The sequence below is a fragment of the Zootoca vivipara genome, chromosome 8 (assembly GCF_965207765.1).
Source record: "Zootoca vivipara chromosome 8, rZooViv2.hap1.1, whole genome shotgun sequence".
Classification (NCBI taxonomy): domain Eukaryota; kingdom Metazoa; phylum Chordata; class Lepidosauria; order Squamata; family Lacertidae; genus Zootoca; species Zootoca vivipara.
The window spans coordinates 10,690,489-10,710,492 of record NC_142591.1 but is presented as its reverse complement, the minus strand read 5'-3'; the positions used below and the strand labels follow the sequence as shown (position 1 = coordinate 10,710,492).

Genomic DNA, 20,004 nt, shown 5'->3' with positions numbered 1-20,004 from the left:
TCCCGCCTTCTTTCCTCCCGCTCCGGGCGCGCGTCGCGTGAGGCGCTTCCCCCAACCCCTCCACCCCGCTCACCCTCTTGTTGCGGTCGGTCTCCTTGGCCTCCTTCTCCTCGGGCCCCTGCCGGATGATCGCTCTCAAGGCCACGGCGTTGTTGGTGCAGCAAGCTCGGAAGAGGGTGAGCGCCTCGGGGCTTCCCGTCGACGAGTCCGACTCTCCCAGAGACCAGTCGTCGCTGTTGTCGTCGTCGTCGCCGTCCGCCCGCGGCGGGTAGAAGGAGTCGTCCGAAATGATGCTGCGCGTGTCCGGGAGGTCCGAGAAGTCCTCGTACTCCTCGTAGTCGCCGCCGCCACCGCCGTCCTCGTCGCTTCCTCCCTCAGCGCCGCCGCCTTCGCTGCCCCTTCGCGACCTCTCCGCCCCTGCAGCTGGGCTGGAGCCGACGACGACGCTCCCCTTAGGCTCCGCGGCTCCCGGCCCGGCAGGCTCCGAGGGCGGCACCGGCAGGTGCTTTGCCGCGGCGGGACTCCGGCCCTCCCCGGCCGCTTTGCCGTCTCCAGACAGGAGCACCATCGTCGCCTCCTTTCACGGAGGGAGGTGTTTGGACTTTATTTCTCTCGGGAGCTTTTACCTTCGGGAGCAAAAGGTCGCCCCTGAGGCGCCGCCAGGTCTCCTGCACGCATGCATCCGTGTTCAGACGTGCAAGGCCCGGCGGGATGACCAGGGAGGGAAGAAGAGGGGCCAGGGACCTGCGACATAAAGAGCTGCAACAGGCACACCTGTCTTGAGAGGGAAATGCACCTCCCTTTTCAAAATAAAGGGGATGCGTGTGTGCGCACCGTGGGGCAAAGCTGACCTCTCTATCTATTATCCAAATCTTTTTATTGTTTGCAGAATATGGATAGATATCTTTTCACAATGAGAGCAAGAGCATGCTGAGAACAAGCCACAAATGACGAGCTCTCTAGAGAACAAAGCTTGGCCCCAAGGATAAAATCCTCACACTCCGTGGAGCTCCCTCTGTACAGGACACTCTCCGGGCCCCACTTCTTTTTTTCTAAAACACAAAAACCCAATCCAAGTATTTTTGGGGAAGAAAGGGGCCTGCAATGCCCTGACATGCAACACAGCCCCTCTTCAGATGCACACGGAAAAGTAGGTCTCTCGGTCCCAAATCTACTTAACTCGCACCAGAGCGACAAGATCAAGAAGGGATCCACTGAGGATCACACTCCCCCCGCCCCATAATCTATGCCGTTATCTCAAGAGACCCTGCTCGCACCTCAAATGTAAAAATACTACTGCACTCATCCTACCTCGGCTTCTATTGAACCAAGCGCAAAGAGTTGGGGGTTCCTTCCCGCATTTTTATCAGGTTAAAAAGAAAAATCAGGCATTTGCGACTCCAGGCTATCCTAGCTGTTGGGATGACAATGCATTTCTCGCCAAGAGGGACTTGAGCAGCGTCTCACCCCACCTCCTTTCCCATCGCAGCTTCCTGATGCGCGTGGGTGACACAGCGGTGGAAAGTTTTGGGGAAACAGAGCGGTCGCTCCTCACTGCCTGCCAAGACGCTGTTGCAAAGCGGGGAAACCCAGGCTCGTTTCTTTCCAAGAGGGGCTGCAAAACGCCGAGGCAAACGAGAAAGCAGCAAACTTTCTTTTCCGGGCAGACGCTCGCTGATCTCCAGCAAGAAACCAAAAGCAGCACTTCTCACGCTATCCTGTCTCAAAATTCCGAAGATTTCCAAAGCTCCTCGCTTTTACCAAAAGGGTGACTTTTACAACCAGGAGGGTGCTTTTCCCTCCAGAAAACGAAACCGAAGTTTGTTCGCACACGGCAAAATTGGGAGTAGCTGAACTGAGAGCCTCCCCTCCGGGACCGTCCGACGAAACGCGGTTTCCTGAAATTTTATTGTAACGGTCGGATGACCTAAAGCAAAATTTCTCCGCGCCGCCGGCTGCTTTTTAGAAGGCCAGCCACTCTTTCGTAAGCCTTTGTCGCGAAAACGAGGGGGGAGGCGGTGCTGGAGAAAACCACAACAATAAGCAATATTTCCGGCGATAGATCTTGTTCCAAATATGGTCCGGGAAAGACTGCGGGAAGAGACAGAGTGACCGACACGTTTAGAAAAACTCCTGGCAGTGACTCTTAATCCGATCACCAGAAGATTGAGGCTCCAGCTTAGCATGTTGACATCAGGGACACATTTGCAAAGCGATTTACATGCAGCTGTCCATGTTGGGGTTTTATGCACCAGCGAAGAAAATTGTTATTGACAGGTGAGTAATTTGAATTCCCTAAGTACCTTCAACTTTATCTCCTGCCGGGCTTCTTCGCCTCTGCTTAGTTCAGTAGTTTGCAGACATGTATGGCTTCGCTAGTGTTTTACACGACCCACCTCCAAGTTTCCTCAGGCTCGTCGTCAGATGTTCCCATATTTTCTGGGAGGCGGGTGTGAAAAATCGGGGTGGGGAATATTAAATTAAAACATAAATGGAGTTGTTACAATTGCTGAATACAACTATTCGGGAACCCATAACTTTTGCGGGGCGGAGCTGTGAGTTAACATCGCTGCGGGAAAGTACAGATCCATTGTATGAAGAGACACGCAAGCACGTTTTATACACGTTTTAGTGGTACTGTATATTTTAAGAGTGAAATATGCGTTTGAAAAGTAATCACGCGGAACCTGCGTTCTTAGAATCGCCTATCCCACGTTTGAATGTACAGTACAGTAGTAAATCCCTTGAAATAGTCGCACCAGCTAGTCCATACAGAGATACTGTAATAGCGAATTGAGTTTACACCAAGGAGGCAGTGGTTCTGCCTCCCTTGAGGCATTTTTAAAAGTAATACCAAGAAAAACAACTATTACAGAATTAGGGGGGGGCTTTCTCAAAGGGAGCAGTGTAGCCTAATAAATATGTCAGAGTAAAGTCCTTTGTAGGGTTGCAAGGTAGCAGTTTCAAGCATAGCTATTTAATAGGATTATGGTGTTAAATTCCTGTGATCTGTTCCATTCATCTTGTCTTTGAGTGATCTATATTTAGAACTCTCTGTTGGATACTTGTCTGTTGCCAGTGGACCTTTTTTTCCTTGCAAGTTTTTCTGCAAATTGACAGATTCAATTCTGCTTGTTTTTGCTGCTGCTGCTGCTGCTGTTGCTGCTTCTGCTTGTGAGTGAAGGGAAAGGGAGCAGGTATTTAAAATTCAAGAATTTTAGTATTTTCATAACCATATTAAAATGTTGTAAGGAAGACATATACATAAATGGATTTCCAGGGTAAGTTTAGATCATCCTTGCAAATAATTATTTGCAAAACTTGTTCAGGGCAAGTAACAATTCCTTCCCTGCAAGCAATCTACCTGGTAAAAGACAACTTTTGTGACTGCCAAATATGACCCATCATACAGTATATTGGTGTGGTCAGTACTTTTGTGACATGGTTAGTTTATACTTATTATCTTCAAGCTTGCCTTGCCTGGAAACAAGGAGTAAGCAATGTGATGTGTTGTTAGATTACAGCTCCCATCAGCCCCTGCCAACATGGTAATTGGTCAGGGATGATGGGAGTTGTAGTCCCAAAACATATGGAAAAGCATCATGTTGGCTATTCCTAACCCCATTAAATACAACGGAAACTAAGTAAACACCACAGGATTGTTCTGTATCAAAGGAGTCCCAGTGTTGCACTGAACCACAGTTCCCATGGTTCTTTGGAAGAAGCTGTAACAGTAAACCAATTTTAAACTAGTTTGAATCGGTCATTTATGTGTGGTCTAACAAAGCTATCAAGGGAAATTCATTGGAGGGGGAGCAAGGGATAAATTGGTGAAGAAGAAAAGGTGAAATACTGTAAATGCAGTATAGCAAAAATACAGCAAGGAAAAGCCAAGGAATAGGGAAAAGAATATAAAAGAAAAGCAGCAAATGTGTGTTGCCTTATACAGTAAACACTTGCCAGCTTCTCCTCATTTGACAGTGAAATGTTGTATCCAGATACCCTGTTTGCTTTAATTACTGTTTCCATTGTGTGTCTTGAAACAATACAGTACAGGCAATCTGAAAAGTTATTTTGAAAGCATTCCATACATCCTACTTTTTGTGACATGGAGTGAGACCTGGTAAAAGACAACTTCCCATGTTGTGCTTTCCATTTTTCTTTAGGACCATACAAATTGGTTAATCTAGATATGAGCATTTGATCAGATTGTGATTGGCAGATTGTGGCAGGAGAAAAAAAAGAGTTTTTTCCCTGATGCCACCGCTAGATCTAAGTAGCCTTTTAGATATGCTTAATTTGTAGTGTGGGGTGTGCTTGATCTGAATCTTGACATAGAATTCAAAACATTTAACCTGAAAATCCTTCACTAATCCCAGATATGTGTCATATGGCTGTGATTACTCAGAGGTGAAAATCACTCTGCATGTACTCAGAGGTGCTGCCTTTATTGTGATTCATATGCTTCAGGTTTAAGTGTTGAGATTAATTACTTTATATTAAGATCTGCCATCAATGGAAATTTGTTTTAGCATTATAGTCAGGGTGTGCCAAAAAAAGCAGTTAACAGGTGAGTATTTTGGAAGCCTGTTTACATTCTAAAGAAATATATTTGTTATGTTTTATCATCCTCATGGTGTTTTATCTGCACTCTAAGTTTGAAGTATAGATGATGAAGGAACAACAAAGCCTCAGGCAGCACCAGTTCTTTCACTGAAGGGATTTCCATGTTCCAAGATGCACACACGTTCTTCTTGCAGTGTGATGCCAAGCATCATTAAATAAATTTGGAAGTCTAATTACTCCTGCATTCAGTGAAGCTTAAATAGCTTTTTTCATTATCCTTAATGTACAGGGAGCTCCATGTGCAACTACGGTAATTACTACACCTCTTAAATTATCCACTGGCATTACGAAATTCTACTTCATCTCTGACACAACCCATTGCCCAGATGGCCTCACTCCCTTCTGTACTATTGATTGAGGTGTGCATCTGGTGAATTAAAAAACACAAACACAACAGTACTTTTGAAAGTCAACAACATTTGTAAGAAGACCTATCTACCGTATTTACGCCAGTACAGTACTAAAAGCCTTAGGGTGAGCAGTCAGGGAGGACCATGGAAATTAAGGTAGCTAATATGTTGGGATGCATGGAACAGATGTAAGTTACTACTTCTGTCATTCACTTGGCTCTGGATTCATTCCATCCTCTGTAAAATAGCAAAGATATAGTAACATCTCTTCAGTATGGCTTGTCAGACTACATGGCTCCTTTAACCAGGACTTTCCATCTCCTGTGTCTATAGAAAGTATAGGGTTCCATGGTTTCTGGAGCTTCTGAAATGAGCAAGGAGGGATGAATATAAATGTGGTAAAATGCTGATCTGCTATTATTAGTCTGAAAGCTGCTCTTCTGGTTCTCTCTCTCCACCTAAATAGAACTGGTCTTGACTGGTAATTAAATGGGAGGGCGCTTGGAACTCCGTAAATGCTGTCAAGGAAGACACTAATATAATAGTTAAATGAACTACTGCCCAATATTACTCATGCCTACATGATCTCTTACAGACAAATAATATTCCTATCACCAAAGATCCCATTTAATAACAAGCAATGCAAACATTATTGATGATCAAACATTTAAAAGACTGTATTTTACAAGAATGCTTGAATGTTTTGACATTAATATTATTGGCAAGCGAGAAGCAGGATCCAGCAGAAATTTCATGAACAGCAAGCAGTTTATTTTAGCTGTTGCTAATAGTCTTAAAAAGTATAATGTGCCTGGAAAATGCCTACTTCTTTCTTCCTTTGTTTATATTTGCTATTTATAATTTATAAAGCATATATTTTGCACCATGCACTGAACATTACTTAAAAGAAGTGAACTGTGCTTTCAGAGTAACAGTCTAATTTTTAATTGTATATATAAAACATTATGTTCCCTTGGGTTCAGTAAGGTTACAACAGTATTGATATTAAATAATGTTGTGGGAGTGTTGTTTGAGCTCTGGGCCTTGGGTATTGTACTGTGGCACAGCTCAGCTGTTCACAACAATCACACTTCTTGCACAAACTGCAACAGAGAGATTTGCACTATTTGTGAATTATTACATATAGATCACTTTTAGATGCTGTTCATTCAGCAAAAGAGGTGGGTCCCACAAAACAATATACCTTGGATGTCAAAATCCAGGGTAAAGAAGTGTGTCTTCAACATATAGTGAAAGCTGTATAGTGAAGCACCTCTGTGGAGAGGGAGTACCACTTCTGAGGATGGCACAGAACTACCAATAATAGAACCCCCTGTGCATATCTTAACACCCAGGAGTATTGGTCGAGATGGAGACAGTCTTTCACATGTTTGGAACCTGTCATTCAGGACTTTTAGACACTAATGTGAGGACCTCAAATAGGTCCTAGAAACAAACAGGTAACTAATGTGGCTATTTTAAAACGGGATCATATAAGTTCTAACTTGCAGGGGTGGGTAATCTTTGGCCCACGGTTCAACTTGACCAACCAGGGGTTCCACTTTGGTCCACCAGGCTATTTCACCCCCCAAAATGCCCCACACCTACCCACCCACCAGCTGGTGTCACTGCTGATGGGCAGGAGGACAGGGTTTAATCAGGAGTTGGCAGTGCTCCCAGCAGAGAACAGGATCCTGCTGCCTAGGCAGCAGGATCTAATCTCCGCTTTTCAGCTGATGAGCAAAGATTAAAGTCATTTGTCTTCTCCTTTCAGCAGGGAATGGGGTGGCACCAATGCTACTGCCTACCTGCTTAAAGAAGAAGCAGAGCAAAGTGCTGTTTGAAATAGCCTCTTCCCTTGGGGTGGAGGCTGGGAAAGAGGTTGCTTCAAAGGATGCTTTGTCACTGTAAGTCAGTCTCCGTGCTTCCAATGGAAGCACAGAGACTGCCTTTAAGCACCATTTGAACCAAGCTCCCTCCCCCTTTAAAGGAAGAGAGAGAAGTTGGTTCAAAGGTTACTTTGCTGCTTTAAGAGAACCTCTGTGCTTTCATCTTGAATTAAGATGGCGAACATAGCTGTCAAGCATAGCTGCCAAGTTTTCGCTTTTCTCGCGAGGAAGCCTATTCAGCATAAGGGAAAATCCCTGTAAAAAAGGGATAACTTGGCAGCTATGCTGTCAAGTTCTCCCTTTTTTTGAAGGGAAATTCCCTTATGCTGAATAGGCTTCCTCACGAGAAAAAGGAAAACTTGACAGCTATGGAAGTGAATCTTCCAAATCTGAATTGATTTTAACCACTTATTTCAAAACTTCACTGATTTTGTGGTTTCTTAGAGTGTCCAAGCAACGATAGGTATGAGACTGCTAGTATAAAATATATATGAAGAGCATTTGGGTGAAACTTCATTGACACACAGAATAATCCTATATGTGTCTACTTAGAAGTGAGACACTCATTGAAGACATTGGGGCTCACTCTCAGGGTTGTAGTTGCAGGTGTATCTTTAATCAAATACTCCAAGAACAATGAACATTGTTAGGCTAAGGCTTAGCAGATGAAGTATTGCCAGTTGATTTCAGAAAAAAATATTTTCCAGGCATTTTAGAAAACCCTTTGCTGGATTAGTTTAACTGGCAGGAGGACTGGCATTTTTTTTCGCTCACATGCTTTGACAACAGCCCAGCACACACTACTATCCAAAGAACAGCAAGAGGAATTCTGCTCATGCAAAGAGCTTTTGCTGCTCCCTTTCCTGCTTCAACTCATTACGCCTGCTGAAATCTGTTCCCTGGGTTGGTATACCCTCCTGAACAGCATGACACAGGCTGTAACTGAAGGGTGATGGGGAGAATCAGCAGGAAATGGTAAACCTCTTCCTCCCACACTCCTAGGAGCTCTTTGGATGAAAGCCGCAGGGATTAGATAATGCTTCTTTCCTTAAAATGTTCACGTGTAAGTAAAGCTTTAAAAGGTATGGAATGGAGATAAGTAGAAGGATACCTGAAAAAACTCAGCTGTTTGGTGATTTTTTGTATATGGGCTTGTAGTTAAAACCATAGGAGCAGGGGACCCAGGTGGCGCTGTGGGCAAATCCACAGAGTCTAGGGCTTGCTGATCAGAAGGTCGGCGGTTCGAATCCCTGCAGCGGGGTGAGCTCCCGTTGCTCGGTCCCAGCTCCTGCCAACCTAGCAGTTCGAAAGCACATCAAAGTGCAAGTAGATAAATAGGTACTGCGACAGCGGGAAGGTAAACGGCGTTTCCATGCGCTGCTCTGGTTCGCCAGAAGCAGCTTTGCCATGCTGGCCACATGACCCGGAAGCTGTCTGCGGACAAACGCCGGCTCCCTCGGTCTATAGAGCGAGATGAGTGCCGCAACCCCAGAGTCGGACACGACTGGACCTGATGGTCAGGGGCCCCTTTACCTTTACCTTTTTGTAGTTAAAACCATAGGAGCAGGGCAAGTTTTTCCTTTAAACAAAAAAGAAGAAGAAGTGATAACTCTGACTGGTGGGCAGAAAAGCCAAGGTAGAGAAAGTCTTGGAAAAACCTATGAGCCACTTAGCAACAAAAATTACATAGTGATAATAATTAGCAACTGCCATGATCAGCAGGTGTGCTAAATGAAACCATAAAGGAGCCTAGTCAAGAATTCAAATAATTTATGTCTCAAAAGAAATGGAAGTTGTTAAATGTTTGGAAAATGAGAAACTGAGTGAAAGAGCTGATTGGTCACTGTCTTTTCCCCACATTTTCACATATTATGTCATGTCATAGTTTATTTCTATACCACTTTTTAGGCAAAGGTACCTGAAGCGCCTAACAAAAATTAAAATACAGATTGCATAGTAAAATACAAATCATGCCAAATGAATTTATGTTGTATTTTAATATACTGCTACCAGCACAGATTTTAAAAAGACTGAAAATGCACGACACCAAGAGGTCAGCAGCAACAGGCTCAGTTTTCATAAAAGGTTTAACATCTGCCACAAGGAGGACAATGAATAAATCAAATGTGTTTCCTAAGGAATGCAATTCCAAAGTCACCATGGAGAAAGTCTAGTCTCACATACCCACCAGCCTAATGGTAGGATACAGAACAGTGCCCCCTCCAAAGTTCTCAACAAGTGAGCAGGCACACAAAGTGAACTGCTCCTACTTGATCCAAGTGTCTCCATCACACGGATTAGCATCCTAATTCAAGATCAAGCCCTGGTTGGCCAAGGTCCATTTACTGACCAGGCATTCAACAGTAGGCTAGGTGGGAAGTCACCATAGGTTGGGAGAAGAATTGGAAAGGGAGATTCTCTTACATTCTTAACTTTTGCTCCCCTGGAAGAGCCTAACCTTTTACTACCATCTCCTTCAGACTGCTACACTCATAATTGTGAACCCTGGTCCCTCTTACCCACTAAACATATCATCCCTCTACCATCTAAAAATAGTATAAAATATCCAGAAAATGCAAAACAGGCAGGAAATAATACAGAAAAAAGGCTTTAAGGTTATAAACCATATTTCAAAGTGGAGCAGTGAGTAGAGGAACCAGAATTGCACGTGGCAACTGAGAAAGCCCCTCTCTTTCCAATATACTGTAATTTAAAATGTAAGGTGCCAGGCAGTGTTAATAATGTGACCCTTTCATATAGATTGGTTTTGGTGTTGTTGCCATTGTTGTTCTTTGAAATCCATCCAAATCTACAGTTTATTATTATTATTATTATTATTATTATTATTATTATTATTATTTATTACTTATACCTCGCCCATCTGTCTGGATTTCCCTAGCCACTCTGGGTGGCTCCCAAGAGAATAATAATAAAAAGCCACATCAAATATTAAAAACTCCGCTAAACAGGGCTGCCTTCAGACGTCGTCTAAAAGTCAGGTAGTTATTTCCTTGACATCTGATGGGAGGGCATTCCACAGGGCAGGTGCCACTACCGAGAAGGCCCTCTGCCTAGTTTTCTGTAGCTTCACTTCTCGCAGTGAGGAAACCTCCAGAAGGCCCTCGGAGCTGGACCTCAGTGTCTGGGCTGGACGATGGGGGTGGAGACGTTCCTTCAGGTATAGACTCAATATAGATTCTATATTGTAATCAGCATCCCAAGGACCTTTATTGGTATGGTATATGTCCTCCAAGCCCACAACAACAGAAAGAGCAGAAGCAGGACCAGCAGTAAGAACATAAGAAGGTGGAACATTTATTGAAGGAAATATTCTCCTTTCCCCCTTAGCTGGCCTAGGACCCAGACCTAGAATGAAGACAGTGTGAGTTATTGAGAATCTCTCCCTCTGGGATGTTGCACCAGTTATGCTCTTGCCCAATTTTATAATGAGACAGAATTTTGCTGATAATATATCCAATGCAGATGGAGCTGTCTGAGTTCATTATTTCTGCAGGCAGGAGAGTGTTTTAAAAATAAACCCTAGAGCATGAGAAAACCTTTGTCTCATTCCAAGACAATATGGTGAGACTGTGCCCTAGAGAGGCAGTCTTGGATGCACTCCACCACAGAACTTCAAGGGGTGTCGGGTAACACCAAAAGACTCAGTAGTAAGACAAAGTTTAACATTAATTAAAATAATTACTGCAAAATATGTTTATTTCATGAATATCCAGCTGCTTCTACAAACTGTTTTTGCTTTGTAAAATTGGCCTGAATAGTTAATGGCAGGACAAGGGTATACTGTCAACAACAGGTGTAGCAAAGGCAATTTTCAAAAACCCAACCTTATTTCCATCAAAGTTAGAATGCAAACTACTGGGCATCAAAGCTGACTTGATAACTGCACACTTACATGCTTTTGTCTTTAAAACATTATTTAAAAAATATGATTGGAGAGGTAAAATGTGTTTTGCAAATATTGAATTAATTAAATTAGGGTACAGGACCCCACACATTCTGTTATATTCATGATACACAGGCAGCCAACCCAGGCAAACCTCAACCATACCTGAACAGAATCCCTGAAGTTCCAGAGGTTGTGAAACCTATTTTGTTCCTGGAACAGATTTTGTTGCTGTACTGCCAATTCACAGTCACAAAAAACCCTAAACCAGAAATATAATTTTTGTTTTGTTTAGAGTATACAAAATGTGTATACTTTGTGTACCGGTAGTTTTCATATTTTCTAGACAGGACAAGTAAAATAGCTAAACAATAACATAAAAGCCGAATCACATAGTTACCTGGAAGTAAGATACACTGATTTCGAGGTGAGCCTTTGATTTTTGCAGCTGATGGGTCTCAAACCCTCAGAGACTTCCCCTGCTTACAAAGACAGGCTCCAGTGGATTGAGTAGATGAGACCAATAGTGAGTCCAATGCTCAAGAAGATGGTTTCTGCATGGGTTGTAGAGGGAAGTGAGGCGCAGATGGGACTCACCCACCTTGGAAGGTAGCGCATCTAGGGGAAGGAAAACTCATCCTAAACCTCTACTGTCTTGCGGCATATCTTCAGAATAAAAGGCTAAGGAATAAACCCTACACAAATCCAGAGTGGAGTTCCTATGCCGGCTGGATGGTGCCTTGTACTCCTCCTTCTGGTAACTCCTGCAGCCAAGCTGGTGCCAAATGTATTCCAGGAAGAGGGTCTAGGGCAGGCATTCCCAAACTACGGCCCTCCAGATGTTTTGGCCTACAACTCCCATGATCCCTAGCTAACAAGACCAGTGGTTGGGGAAGAGGGGAATTGTAGTCCAAAACATCTGGAGGGCCGAAGTTTGGGGATGTCTGGTCTAGGGTCTTATTGTCTGGGCAGCCCGTGACTTCCATACACACTGCTCAGGCTTGCATCCTGGGGAGGTCATTTTGGTGCTGCTAATGCAGCGGTTTGACTTCACTCGTGGACATGCACTCCGTTGTCTTGAGACAGACGGATGCCAACAAAATGTACATTATTCTCATGGAGTTCCTATTGATTTAACTGGGAATTGTGCAGAACTGTGTCATTTTTACAGCAGGTTCTCCTCTTCAGCATTTGGAACCTTATCTACACCTGGATGGCTGCCAGCAGGAGTCCTTATGCAGATCACTGCTTTGAGGAAACAAATCCCCTGTCAGGTGTGGGTGTACCATTTCCAGACGTGGTCGAGTCTGTCCATCCGCTAACTGCCTTCACTTACATCTGCTACATCCCCATTTGGGAAATTACAAGACTGAAAACATTACGCTGAAATAGCAAGACGTCCTTCATGTTTCATATTGGCTACCGTAATAAAATTAAACAAGAACAGAAACAGCCTCATGAGGAATTAATCCTGAAACAAGTATAATACTTAATTACTTTTCCGGCAGAAGGGTCAACACTATGCATACACACACACACACACACACAAACACACACACGTATATATAAACAACAAACAGATTGTTCTCACTTATAGATGGGACTAAAAACACTTAAACATTGGGAATTCAACATGATTGAGCAAATTATCCTTAACAGATTAAACTGACAAGTACAAATATATTTGTCGGGTATACTTTAACTCAACATAGTGTGTTCTTGCTTAATTTAGGTGCTAGAGTGGATTCTTTACCTGCTTTCTAGTTAGATCATTCTATAATTAGTTACTGCTTTTCTATCATTTAAAACCAGACCTGGTTCACTCACTCCACACACACACCCCAGTCTTAATGCTACAGCCAAGAAGACCCTGTCCCATATACCCACCAAGTGTGTCTCTGCTGGCAGAGGGATGCGAAGCAAGGCCACCTTCAAAGATCTAAATGGGTGGGCAGAATCATGTGGGAGAATTAGGTCTTTTGAAAATCCTGTTTGCAGCCCATTTAGGGATTCAAAGGTTAGGGACACAGGAAGCTGTCTTAACACTTACTCAGAACAATGGCCCATGTAGCTCTGTATTGCCCACACTAAATGGCCATGACTTTCCAAGTTTCAGACAGGACACTCCCAGCTGGGAATGTGCTTCAGGACACCTGGAGATGATGGGAAATTGAACTTAGGACCTTCTGTATGCAACACTCTACCACTGAGTTACCATCCTTCCTTTGTGCTGGTTGTGACCATCATTTTGAATTAAGCCCAGAAATGGATCAGAAGCCAATCTTGGGAGTATAATATTGAAGTATTGTACTCTGAAAAACCAGCCCTCATTGCCACTCTAATTGGAGTATTTCAAAGTACTTGAAGTTTATGAATACTTTTCAAAGGTACTGTGTGGTACTAATCCAGTCTGCCTGGTAGTAGCCAGATCTGTCATCTCCAGCAAAAGTGGGCAGCTGGTGCATTAGCGGAAGCTGAGCAAATATACTCTTGGCTACAGTGGTCAATGGATCATCCATAAACAAGACTAGATCTAGGCCCATTCCCAAGATGTGAACTGGATCCTTCAAGAGGAGAGCAACCCTGTCCAGAACAGATTGTACACCTAATCCCAGATCAGCTTTCCTACTGACCTAAAGCACTTCTGTCTTATCTGGATTACGTTTTATCTTGTTAGTTTACATCTAGTCAATCACTGACAGACAACAGTTCAGGAGCTCCATTGCCTCCCTAAAATCTAATTGACAAGAAAGAGTTGGATATCATTAGCATTCTGATGACACCAGAACCACTGCAACATTGTGCTCCCTAGCCCCATCCTGGCAAGGCAGTCCAGAAGAAAACCACAGTCAATCCCTGATAATATGGACTTGCAGATTCAGTATATATTTTGTGTCCAATTTGTTTCATTTAAGTGATGCAGATCAAATAAATTGTAATTATTCTACAAATAATTATTTTTTTGTTGCTTACTCTCACATTATTTTCATTATTGTGGTTTCTTTTCTGGATAAAACATAACACTGGATGAGAAGACCTCTGCTTAAGCAACAACCAGACTATGCAATATCCAGACTATGTTCTCATGAGCACAGACTTCCTTATAAAGGCCCTTTGTGCTTACTCCACCCATGTTCATGAAGAGCAAAGTTACTTCTAGGGAGGAGTATGTACCACTTGCTTCTTAACTGTTTGTTCAATGTGCATTTTAGGAGAGTAGGATCTACTCCAGGCACTTCAGAAAACAAAGGCTCACCCTCACCATATGGAAATAATGATTTTGAGGGGTGTGCTTGGAAAGATGTACTAATATAGCAATGTCCTTGTGGTGCATCTCATCCTGAGGTGAAAGAAAGCAGTGAGGCATACATGCTATACAGGAAGCATGTGCTATGTATTCAGCTGGGAACTCTAGAATTCCCCCTGTAACTTCATTGAGGTATATTATCCTCATTGTAGGGGGGTGGTATTTATTTCATAGGTCTGTTTTGGAGATGTTTTCATTAGTAATACTAATTTAAAAAGTGCTTTCTTTCCGCTTCAGTACCTGTTTGTTTTTGTTTTTACATAGGTCTGTGAACAATTCTATGTCCTTTCATTGTATGACAAGCAGAGCACAAACTGTTAATTTTTCATCTGGAAAGTAAATGGTAATTCTGGTTCAGGTAATATGGTATAAAAGCAAGCTAAAGATATGTGGGCAAACTGCTAGATTGCATCAGGGCTTGAAATCTTGGCTGGATCTCCATAAAAGAGGGTTGGCTGTGTGATTCTAGTCTGTTAATCCATGTTTACTCAGAAGGCTCACTATTGCTACCTATCGGTGGTAACAGTTTAGGAGTGCAGGGGCACCCATAACTACTAGGGTTGGTGAATGTTAGATATTATAAAAATGGTAGAATTTACGTAATATTTGGAGTATTAAAGAGAAGATCCCAGGCCAGTGGGGAAAATACAGCTTAAGCTTCCTTTCCAGGCCACAGCCTCACCTGGGATGAGGTGTGGATGGTCCATCACAGATAAATCATTGTGTCTTTGCCAATAGAGGTTGTGAAAGTTACGCTAAGCAAATGATACAGGGAAAATTGTCACCTTTTAAAAGTAGACTTGGAATAGTGGGAATGAGGGAGGGGGGAAGCAGACAGAAGAGGAGTTGCTTGGCAAAGTTTTTTCTGGGAAGGAGGAGGAAGTAGGCAGAACTCCATGCGGGAGCTGAAGATCAGATCCATCTTGTCAGGCTGAGACAAAGCCACGAAGATGGCATTTGAGATGCCTTGGGTATCCAGTGCTATACTACTGGGTGAACAAGCCCCTATTGAGATGTGAATGCTATAAATGCTGCACTCCCTCCATTGAAAGCTTCTGGTGTAAATATGTGAAAAATAAACTATATCATAAAGTCACGACAGTCTCCACCACATCTTGATTCCCTACAGAAACATGACCCTGGGTAAGACGCCTCGAATCTCGGCAGAAATTAGACATTGCATGCAACCTTTGTAACACTACCGGTATGTTAAATCGGACATACTTCCAGGTAAGTATGTATAGGATAGCAGCCTTCAAGTGTGAGCTTTTAATAGTCACCTAAACGTTAACACTGAGAGTGAAAACTAGGAAACTGTGTAAGGTATTCTGAGCATTATCTTTCTTTTTTCACCTCCGGATTCCCTGGCCTTGACAAGCACTTATTTATCCCTATGGGAGTGTATGAATGCTGGTAGCTAAGTGCAGTTTAAACTAATGAAATGTAAATCAAATAGTAGTGTTTATTATTATTTTTTAAAAATGCACTTTCTGACTCTCACTTGTTTTGTTTTTTAGTTGAATGTGATATAACAATTAAAATGCATTTTTTTAAATAAAATTATGCATGCAATAAAATATGCCTGCACACTTACTTAGTGAAGATAATGTTATCTGCCTCAGAAGTCTGGAAGAAAACATTAATATTTGACTTTTCAGGAATCTTTGTATACTTTTGATTCTTAATGTCTAAAGAAAATGAAAATCAGGGAGTGGGCAAACCTGCATTGGTATACCTTAGCTATTTGGCTACTCTGTAAAGACTCTTCCTGTAAAGGGTCCTTTTCAAATCCCAGTAGCCACACAGAAAATACCACTGACCTAACACCATAGCTTCTTACATTTTTGACAAATTGATCATTTGTTATCCTGGCTGTGCTGGAAAATTGTAGTGATGTGAAGTTGCAAATATTCTGGAGTCACCTGCAGTACCTCATCCTGCCAGCAGAATGTCTAGCTTTTCTGTCTTGCGAGTCTACAGGGGAAGCCACAGGTATCTCAAGACTTTGCTACTTGCTAAAAAAAATAGCAACTACTTTGATTGAGTTATGGTGGCTGCTGATTAATTTATCTGAAACCTTTTGAGACTATATGAACTAGTTTTTACTCTGTTATTGCATGAAACTCAGGAATGGATTAAACTAGGACGTTGTTTTGCCAGGAGCAAAAAAATGGTATCACTTCACAAAATTATCCATCCTGAGAAAATAGAAGTGAGGCTGTACCTACTAAGCATTGCTGCTGGTACAGGGACCCCCGAGAGAAAGATGCCCATTTCCTTTGCTGTGTGACTTGGAAATTCAGGTTTTCTACCAAGAGGTTTATCATCACTGGGGGCATCTATTCACCTTCACTTTTTTTTATAGCAGGGAGGGGGAACCAATGGTCCTTTAGATGCTAATGAGCTCCAACTCCTAGCAGCCTCAGTCAGCATGGCCAGCAGTCAGGCATGATGGGAACTGCTGTCTAACGTCAGAAGTGCTACAAGTTCCCCATCCTCCTTAGGCATTAAAGATTCAGCTGGGCAAAATTTGATTCAGTTTGCAATAAAGGTGAACTTACGTAATGCGTATGTTAATTGGAACACGATCATCCTTTGAAATTCTCACTGAATCAATGGGGAAGTCAATCACACTGCTGATTCCTGCAGAAAGTGGCTTTGCCAGCTCTATGCTAGACGCTTTCCAAGAGCCTGACATCCAGCTGACTTGTGACTGACAGGTGGGCCCACCTATCAGTTGGCCCACAGGGGTGGGGATAAACAACAATCTGGCCCACCTGGCTTTAAAGGTTCACTACCCCGTTGCTCAGTCCCAGCTCCTGCCAACCTAGCAGTTCGAAAACTCGTCAAAGTGCAAGTAGATAAATAGGTATCGCTACAGCAGGAAGGTAAACGGCGTTTCCGTGTGCTGCTCTGGTTCGCCAGAAGCGGCTTTGTCATGCTGGCTACATGACCTGGAAGCTGTACGCCGGCTCCCTCGACCAATAAAGCGAGATGAGCGCCGCAACCCCAGAGTCGGTCACAACTGGACCTAATGGTCAGGGGACCCTTTACCTTTACCCCTGCATTAAGGTATGCAAAGGAGGGTTTGCCTCCTCTACTGCTGTTGTGTAGGAATTTCAGTAGGTGCAGCTTTTATGAAGCCCTACATTATATGTTGTGCAGCTAGCAAAACCTTGAGACCATGCACCAATTTCAAATGTTGTAAACCCCCACACAACCTTCCCCCCCCCTGGAAAACCATCTTTATTAATTTTTACAACAAAACAAACAGAACAAATATTTCAAACTAGAATACATAAATCCGCTGTCGTCTCACAAAAATAAAAATTATCATTAAACAACAGACTACAAATTTGTTTTCATTATTATTAACCTGATGACTTCCTGTCACCTCCCATAGCGTAACTCTTCTTTTTTTGCGAAGTACATACTTTTCTCTTCATCCTCTTATAATCTCTTTTGTACATCAATAAATCCGATCATACCGATAGTTCTTATAGGTTCTAATATTACTTTATAAGCCAGTCATTCTAAGGCTGCCATGGAAATTACAGAATATCCATTTCTCTCTTGCAGATATCTCCTAAGCATGTCCCATTTTTTAGTAAACATCTGTTTCGTAACTCCCCTTAAGTTATCTGTTAACTGAGCCAGCTCTACCATATCTGACAATTTACTTTGCCACTCTTGGAGTGTTGGGAGCGTGTCCCCCTTCCACCTGGCCGCTATTAATAACCGGGCTGCAGCTGATGCATATAGGAAAATCTCCCTATATTTGACAGGTAGGTCTCTATTCAGGATACCCAACAAGAAAGCCTCTGGTCTTTTTTGGAATGCTAATCTCAGAATCTTTTTCATTTCTTCGTAAACTATATTCCAAAAACCTCTAACCATCCGGCATCCCCACCACATATGCATAAAATCTCCTCTCCCTTCCCCACACCTCCAACATCGATCTGATATGTTCTTATACATTTTGGAGAGTTTGGCAGGTGTGAGGTACCATCGGTAAAACATTTTGAACATATTTTCTTTGATGGAATACGACACAGTAAATCTCATGCTGTTCTTCCAAAGAAGCACAACCTGTCAAACTTCACATACTAGGGGGTGGAGGTGTTGGGGAGATAAGGATCTAACCTGGCCGGATCGTTTCCCATCCCCGAGTCATAGGAATTGGTTAGTAAGCATACTTGTTCAAAAATATATATGAATTTCAAAATAGATAATTGGCTGAACTCCAAATTAGTTTGTTTCTTGATGTTTTAAAACATGGTTGGGTAATGGTTTAACAGCAAAATTTTAACCATGTCTAAGTTCTATTGAATCAATGGGCCTTCCTCTCCAGGTAAGTGGAATTAGGATTGTAGCCTAAATTGCCTTGGTCTAAATAAATCTTAGGTTCTTCATGACCCTCTGGTTTGGAACACTTGTTTATTTTGATCATTTGCATGCTTCATGTGCTTATTCCTTCCTACCACTTGAATGTCCACAAAACCATGTTACATCTGTGACCTAACACAAACATTGCAATTTATGATTGCATCCTTGCAGAAACAAAGAACCAGAGGTCAAGATCCCAGCTGACAGAAAATGAGTGATCGCTTTGTAGATTTGGCAGCAAAAGTCAACTAAGGTCTGGAGGAAATTGTTATACAGCTGTACTGTGTGATACTTGAAAATCACAAAACATATGAAAAGATTTGGTACTCTTGCTGAGGCATCCTCATCCCCTCCCTATCTTGAATTACTCCAGCTTTTTCCCCAGTCCACATACAGTGGAACCTCGGTTTATGAACACCTCGGTTTATGAATTTTCGGTTTATGAACACCGTGGACCCATCTGGAACGGATTAATTCATTTTCCATTACTTTCAATGGGAAAGTTCGCTTCGGTTTATGAACGCTTCAGTTTATGAACAGACTTCCGGAACCAATTACACCCATGCTTCAGTTTATGAATGCTTCAGTTTAAGTACTCCGCGGACCCGTCTGGAACGGATTAATCCACTTTCCATTACTTTCAATGGGAAAGTTCGCTTCAGTTTATGAACGCTTCAGTTTAAGTACTCTGGAACGGATTAATCCACTTTCCATTACTTTTAATGGAAAAGTTCGCTTCAGTTTATGAACGCTTCAGTTTATGAACAGACTTCCGGAACCAATTGTGTTCATAAACCGAGGTACCACTGTATTGCTTTGTGCATGATGACACCCTTTGATTAAAGACTATGTAAAGCTAGCAAAAAGGTGGAAGCCTATATTTGCATGTTTTAAGTCACATCACAACTATTGGGACTTGGCTGCTCTGGGCTGAATTACTGCTAGTGGACATTGCAGTTATGCATCTAGTCACCTATGATGAGAAGAAATTGCTTTCAGGCTTGGTTCCATTGCTAAGACATTGTAGCATTATCTGATGTTTAGAAGACATCTGAAGGCAGCCCTGTTTAGGGAAGTTTTTTAATGACTGATGTTTTAATGTATTTTTAATCTCCTGTTGGAGTGGCTGGGGAAACCCAGACCCATCAGCCAGACAGAAGTCATGCGAACATGGAGGGGAAGCTTGTCAGGGTAACGGGGTGTGAGGTCACCACAGGAAGAAAGGTGTCCTTTTAAACAGGAGGCTTTTTTCTTGCAAATGCTGCTGAAGAGGGGAAGGAGGAAGTGGGAAGAACTCCATGTGGGGAGTGAAGGGCAGCAGCCATGCTGGCTGGAGCAGGCTGGAACAGAGAGACAGTGGGGTGGTGCTTCGGATGCTTCTGAATCCAATGCTGCGCTGCTGGGAAGGACAAGCCCAAGATGTAAATGCTGCGAATTCTCTCCATCAACACCCAGATTGTAAATGTGTGTAAAATAAACCTTATTTCATAAAGACACCACAGTCTGTTGTGCATCATTTCCCCCAAGAAAACACAAACCCTG

General features: G+C 42.7%; 1 protein-coding gene and 1 long non-coding RNA gene across 2 annotated transcripts in view; one reads left to right on the top strand and one right to left on the bottom strand.

Annotated features, from left to right (window-relative positions):
• The window catches only part of ANKRD33B (ankyrin repeat domain 33B), a 35,924-nt gene extending 35,220 nt beyond the window's left edge, over positions 1–704 (bottom strand). Inside the window, exon 1 of the mRNA XM_035125958.3 lies at positions 74–704. Within this exon, the coding sequence (XP_034981849.1) occupies positions 74–568 (495 nt within the window). The 5' untranslated portion in view covers positions 569–704. The remainder of the gene's footprint in view (positions 1–73) is intronic.
• Positions 705–2,138: 1,434 nt separating this feature from the next.
• On the top strand, positions 2,139–19,958 carry LOC148684731 (uncharacterized). The gene is made up of 3 exons (XR_015951324.1): positions 2,139–2,277; positions 15,206–15,306; positions 18,634–19,958. It is a non-coding gene; the product is annotated as an uncharacterized LOC148684731 (long non-coding RNA).
• Positions 19,959–20,004: the final 46 nt, after the last annotated feature.